Source organism: Hypomesus nipponensis, chromosome 8 (genome assembly GCF_054491055.1).
Source record: "Hypomesus nipponensis isolate SF chromosome 8, ASM5449105v1, whole genome shotgun sequence".
NCBI lineage: Eukaryota > Metazoa > Chordata > Actinopteri > Osmeriformes > Osmeridae > Hypomesus > Hypomesus nipponensis.
In genome coordinates this window covers 1,185,704-1,192,500 of record NC_140368.1, presented here as the reverse complement: position 1 = coordinate 1,192,500, position 6,797 = coordinate 1,185,704, and the positions used below count along the sequence as shown (strand labels likewise).

The 6,797-nt window shown below is 45.0% G+C and overlaps 1 protein-coding gene across 3 annotated transcripts in view; it reads right to left on the bottom strand.

Moving 5' to 3' along the window:
• LOC146274661 (uncharacterized) overlaps positions 1 to 5,717 on the bottom strand; it is a 34,845-nt gene extending 29,128 nt beyond the window's left edge. For all 3 annotated transcript variants that reach the window (XM_084702995.1, XM_084702997.1, XM_084702996.1), the window contains exons 1-2: positions 5,537 to 5,717; positions 5,373 to 5,449 (exon numbers count right to left, since the gene is read on the bottom strand). In XM_084702995.1, coding sequence (XP_084559121.1) covers positions 5,373 to 5,449; positions 5,537 to 5,547 — 88 coding nt within the window. In that variant the 5' untranslated portion in view covers positions 5,548 to 5,717. The remainder of the gene's footprint in view (positions 1 to 5,372; positions 5,450 to 5,536) is intronic.
• Positions 5,718 to 6,797: the final 1,080 nt, after the last annotated feature.

Here is a 6,797-nt window from a genome sequence, read left to right as displayed (position 1 = left end):
TTTCTCTGTCATAATCTCTTTCTCTCTGTTCTAAACCCAACAGCAACCACACACAGCGTACTAATCATTAGAGAAGCAGCGCAGCTTGGGGGCAGAGATAAGTGTAGGACCCTCATTCCCAGGCCCAGCCGGGCAGCTGTATGGGCCAGAGTGAGGGAGGTGAAGGCTACCTCCAGACAGACTGACCCAGGGATGTTGTGTATGGGACGATAGCCTATAAAATCTCCACACGAAACCACAATTACTCATTATCTCCACCCAAAATGAAACAAACATTGTTATCTGGCGTGAGCATATTCTCAGCCAAGTCTCTAACCAAACAAGCAGAGATCAGAAACAGCAAAGCGGAGGATGGTGACAGAAATCAACTTAGACACACAACGTGTTTATTATTGACCCAGACACACAGCAATACACATCCTAGCCCTGACCTTTATCTTAAGCTTAGCCCTAACCTTGATCCCAACCCTAACCCCCTCTCCGGTCCCAGGGCTGCAGTATAGGGGGGAAAAGTTACGACGATTCTAAAAAAATTGAAAAAACTAATAGAAATGATAAACTTTTTCTTCTCTTTTTTTTGATGGGGCCCAAAATTCCTGGCGGTGCCCCTGTCCGTGCCAAACACTAACATTCACCTTAAGCCTGGACCCAACCCCAAAAGCAGACTCTGGCATGTGTCTCCCAGGTCTTTCCTATCTGACGGATGTTTTCCAGCCCAGTATAAATAACCTCGTCCTGTTTTCTCCCTCCTGGTCGCTATGGTGCCATGCCACGACACACGCCACTGGCCTGGCGCAAAAAACAAACATCCAACCTGAATGACGGCACACGTCCTCCGAATTACTGAGAGAAAAAACGTGCATCAAAGCCTTCTGACTGATGGCAGCTGGCCAAACAAGCGAGAAGCTCTTCGATGGCCAGAGCTTTGATTTCACCGGGACTGATTAATTAAAGATACGACAGCTTAATTGAGATGAATGAAAAGATGAAACCCGTAAGTGGTCTTTAGAGAATTAGAGAACAAAGAGTTGTTATCGAGAGAAAAGTCCATTAAAAGCACCTTGTGTTTGTTAGTTTTTCATTGAAGACAGGAGAGGTTGTTTAATTATGGACAGGCGGTAATACTTTCATTCAAAAACTGAACTGCAAATGTCTCCACCTGTTCACAAGCCACACAAAGTCTTTTGGCACATCAGTTCGGATTGTAAACAGTCCGCCACTGGCGAAACATTATACACACCTGGCTCAATTTTTGCGCAGGACTTCCTATGACATCAGAAGATTAGTTGTGGGTGAAAGGGCCACCAGTACCAGTGCCACAGCCAGTTTGGAAGTTCATGTTTTGCTTTGTAGTTTAGTGTACTTCACTGTAGTTCTAAATGACTCATTATAGACTTAAAGCAGTGAAGTAATTTGTTGAGTTAGGGTTGTGGTAATTATTAGAATTTCCTTTATTTTGCTATTCAGAAACCATAACTCAACCACATAAAAAGGATGTTAAATTTTCTTTTGTGTGAGCTGATGGTGTTTATCGATATAACAGCTGGACACAGTCAGAAGAGCCTAGGCCTTTAGTCATTCCACTTCTCTCTTCCTGTGGTTCGGTTCCTTCCTGGTTACATTGTGTTGTGGAGGGTCATCTATCTCACCCAACAACGTCTGTCTAAATACAGACACTGCGGATCATAGAGTGGTGTTTTCTCAGCTTCCTGTTAGTAGATTCCTGCAGGGAGAAGCCACCAGGATGCTAGCGTTAGCATGGAAACCACCACCAGGATGCTAGCGTTAGCATGGAAACCACCACCCTGGACCTCAGCTGCATGCTGCCAGGCGAGGCCTCAGGGCTGCAGTTACATCCACACAGCCACATGACGGATAAATTCAGTTTTATCAGGCGCTTTTATTCCTTAGAGACGTACAGGGGAGGAACCGTAGCTGGACGTAGCATGAACGTAGCGTGACGTACCATAAATGTAGCAGAAACGCACCATGACCGAGTAAACATCTTGCATCATGTAGCATGAATGTAGCATGCTAATGTAGCCAGTGGCAAAAATCTGCTATCAACTTTGGGGGGGACAATTATATGACATTTTCTCAAGAACCATTCCTGAGGGGGACACCAAATTTACTGCTGTAACACAGCACATTAAAAAAGCGCCAATGTGTCCATAATCAGCAAAGCGCTTTCATTGCATATTATTAATATTATTGAAATAACATTGTTATGTCAACAGTGATTTATTGGGGGGGACAAATCATATTTTTTCTAGGATGGGGGGTGGTGTCCCCATGATTTCAGACTATGAGTGTAGCTGGTGTGAATCTGTGAAACTCACTCCTCAAGTATATAAAATGCCACCCGCGTCAATGGAGATAATTTTTATTTGGCGTAGCTGGTAGGGGTCGCGCTTGGGAAGTCAGAGATGAGGTGTTCGATTTTCGGTAAAGGTTGAACCCGGTCCGGAAAACTCTGACAGAACATGCAAGACCACGTCTGTTGCACACACAGACTCAACACACGAGGAGTACAAACAACCGCTACGCTAGCATGACAAAACACACTCATGGTATGATGTCACACACAAAGCAGCTGTATTCTAACCTCATGTCATTTCAAATGACGAGGAATGCGTTTTGTACATATTTACACAAACCTATAAATATCCTCAGAGCTGATGCCTGGCCTGTTGTAAATGCTGGTTAAACAGTTTCATGTTTAGGTTTGGATAAGTGACTGGCCTTTTCCCTCTCCCTCCTAAGGGACTGGGTACAGGAGGTGGTGTTACTGTACAAGGCAGCAGATATAACCAGAGGCTGAGAAGTTTCCAGAATGCTCTCCGTAGCTATGGATCTGGCTTACACAGACACTAGGCCTTCCTCCATCAATCCATCTCTCCATTAATTCATTCATTCAATCATTCATGTTCTTCTTTCTAAGATAAACATAATATCCAGTTGTTGGTGTGATGGTCTTGGAACTCGCATTACAGCATAAACCAAGACTGTAACCTTGAAACCACGAAAAGAACACAACATATACAAACACACATGCAAACACACGTATCATCATTCCCAGGTTTATGAATGACACTCGTGCCCGGTTGCTGTGGTTATACCCTGGCCTCAGCCTAGTTAGACTGAGCTGTAATTTCCCCTCATCATCATCATTAGACACACTGTTAAAACAAAACACTTTAGTTTACTGCTGCTGATTCCTTCAGAGCGACGTGCCTGTCTTCCATTGCACTAAGGCTACACTTTATTCATGTAGCAGACGGTTTTATCCAGAGCAAATGGCGCATGTAGAGGGTATAGAAGTAGATCTAAATGAGACTGCACGCCTACAAAGCTTTGAGACGCATTGACGTGTCTGTCGTTGAGAGTCGACATCTCTTCACCTGTGTGGCTCGGCTGTCGGTTGGAAATGTTCTGTTGTCACTTGTCCCGATTACAGAGAGTGTGCCATGTGTGCGGCAGATGGAGAGAGAGCGCGCTGTATGAGCAGACTGCGACATTCCACCTCCAGCACCGCTCCTCTGTCATTACCAGAAACTACTGTCAAACGTGATGCCTATAAGGATCGAACATTTCACAGTGCCCGCTGAACCTTAAAGTAAATCAACTCAATCTGTATATGTAGGCCTGTTTATATAGGCTAATCTCGGCACATTAAAGAATCGAAACGAACAATGTAGGCCTAATTACAGTGTAGTCGTTATTATTAACAAATGTAAAACTAATTAGTAATGTAATCTTGTAAAAATGCTGAATCACAGGTGAGACATGAGGTCTGTTCCTCGAGGCAAATGACGTGTGTCTGGCTGTGACTTTTATACCCCAGATTAACGAGCTTTTACACACAGACGAACCTCCGTGTGAGAATCCCGCAAGGGACAGTTAATGAGGTCTCCACAACGCAAACAAATAACGACAAATGGAGAAACTCTCAGGTATTTCCAGTTGGACACGAAAACCAGCCCTGCTTTTTTGGAATCTATTATTTAACAAACAATCTCAGAAACATCTCAATTGAAAACTCAAAGCTCCAGATTCCACTGAAAGAGAAGCACCACGCGAAGCCTAGGTTAACAGTGGCTTAATTTCAACAAATACACAGACATGGGTGGTTTCTATGGTGACGGGTCTGTTTTTAAGAATATTTAGCCTACTGCATTGAAGTGCCTGGAAATATTTGTCCCCGATGATCTATCTGGCATTTGGAGAACGCTGCTTGCCTTTTCTCCTCTCCTCAGAGTGAATCATCACAGCTCTTAGAGGCTTATGGAAATGGCAAAAAGACAAAGAACTGTCCCGGTTCCACGGGGTCTACTGTACAGAGCAGGCGGGAGGAAACTGGGAAATTAAATCAGTTTTTCCTCCCTAAATTCTCCTCAGTCAAAAAGCGATTTTCCATTGCAATTTATTGACATTGTTTTAATAAAAAGAAAAGTGTTTTTCTTTGCATTTGAGCACGAGCCACAAAGTTTACATCTCCTGAAATGACAAAGCTTCTGTTAAAAGATTAGAGAGTTTGTGATTGAGGAGGAACAGTGCAGTTCTATATCGTTGAATGGGGTCAAAACAAAGGACCCATTGTGATGTTGTCTCCAAGAGGTCATTAGAACGTCCAGATCATCTGAATTCCTTTGCGCTGACGCGGGGTGGCATGCCTGGTAAGTGACCTGTCCATCAAACCTCACCTCTCACAGAGTGAACCCCACAACAACCTGACATTAACCTTAGCTGACGCTGAGGCGAAATCTGACCAACAAAAAACGTTTTCAGTTTACATAGAATTACTTCAGACCCTTCACCGGCTGTGAACGATCTTCGTAAACTTACGCGCACCGCAAACTGCAACAAACGATGCATGGGTGGCCCACTGCAGTTGCAGCTAACGCAGGCCACCTTTATAGTTTATGAACACGCTCAGAAGTGGTCGTGGATGTCGAACATTATGATCAGTCTAAACTATAAACACGTGCTTCTAAGCTTTGAGAGAGCTGAGCCAAGAGGTCTAGCTGTCACAATCAATACTATCCAGAATGGGCACGCGCGATGTCACGCGTGTTGATAAAGGTGCGCGCTGCTGCACGCTGCCAGGCAGCCAAAACAGCTGTTAAATGCAGGTCTCTGAATGGCACTAGCATTTGGAATTTAAGGTATAAACTCGCGCACTGTAGTCTCTATATAAGCACTGAAACGCGAGTGCAACGTGCATGATACATCCAGAGAATAAACACTAATTAAACACAACTAAACTCCCCATATCTGCGATGCACAACCCAAGTTCTGTGCGACACACGTTACAATGATTCAGCAGCATCCACACTTAGCAGAAAGGGAACATGTAAATGTTTGTTTCATACCTTCCAGAGGTTCATATGCAGTCGACAGTCGGCAATACCACAGGAGCAGATGTATACCAATAGACCAGGGTGCAAGGCTGCGATTAAACAAAGTTAAGGTTCAGAAAAGCGAAAAACAACGATTCATGATAATACTACAGTGCGTGAAATGCGCACGCGTTTACCTTGAGGTCATCTTCGATAAATCCGCACAAAAGTCCCCTTTGTAACTTGGGATAGTGGTAAGAGATGGAGCCCGCTCTCACCCGTTTTAAAATATCTCGCTCTCCCCCTCACTCTCTCTCTCTCTCTCTCTCTCTCTCTCTCTACCTCTTGCACTCCCTCTCTCTCACTTACTCACTCGGTTTCGTTGCGGTTCCAATCGAAACAAAGACAGCTACAGTGCTCCAGGCTCGAGCGGTCCTCAAACACTGAAACCTGACTCCTAGCAGGCGCTCTCCGTGGACCACCGCTCGACCCAACCCTCCCGTCAAATATCGCTACATTGGATACAAAATTAATGCAGCTCAGGGGAAAAAAAATCCCTCCTAACTAAAGCAGATATTTCAGAGATCCATTCCTTTATTTAAAAAGTCCCAACGTGGCCTTGAAATTGAGAACGATGATGCTTTGCAAGTTTGCAAGGATACTGCCCAAGGTTCATGCAAAACATCTGTGCTATCAGATTCAGGAATGTCTATTTCTGAAGGCATGAGCGAGAAGGTCCATTGAAGTAGAAACGATTTTTGTAGAAGGAGATAAGGTGTGGGATCTGTAGGAGAAGGTTGAAGGATTCATTCCAATCTATTACATTCTCAGCATGATTGAAAGAGACACCAGCATCACTGACAACTCATCCTCTCTCATCCACATCTAAAATACTGTGGTTCACCAGACACATTCGGCATCAGGGATTTCATAACACACCATGTTTCTGTTTAGACATGACCGAGTGTGAATGCAATTGGAACTGGGAGAGAGTAAACCATTGTCACTGTAAATACAGTCTCCTGTTTTGGGTGAGAATGTTTCAGCGTTAACAAGAACAGTAGAACACTATCTGTTCAAATTCCTGTTAGAAGGTCTGGAAGATCAGACCTTGGCACTCTAGCAAACAGTCTGTAGCTCATCTTTCTCCTCTATATCTCTCCCCTGTCTCTCCCCTCTGTCTCCCCCTGTCTCCCCCTGTCTCTCCCCTGTCTCTCCCCTGTCTCTCCCCTGTCTCACCCCTGTCTCACCCCTGTCTCTCCCCTGTCTCACCCCTGTCTCACCCCTGTCTCCCCTCTGTCTCCCCCTGTCTCTCCCCTGTCTCACCCCTGTCTCCCCCCTGTCTCACCCCTGTCTCACCCCTGTCTCTCCCCTGTCTCTCCCCTGTCTCCCCTCTGTCTCCCCCTGTCTCTCCCCTGTCTCACCCCTGTCTCACCCCTGTCTCTCCCCTGTCTCACC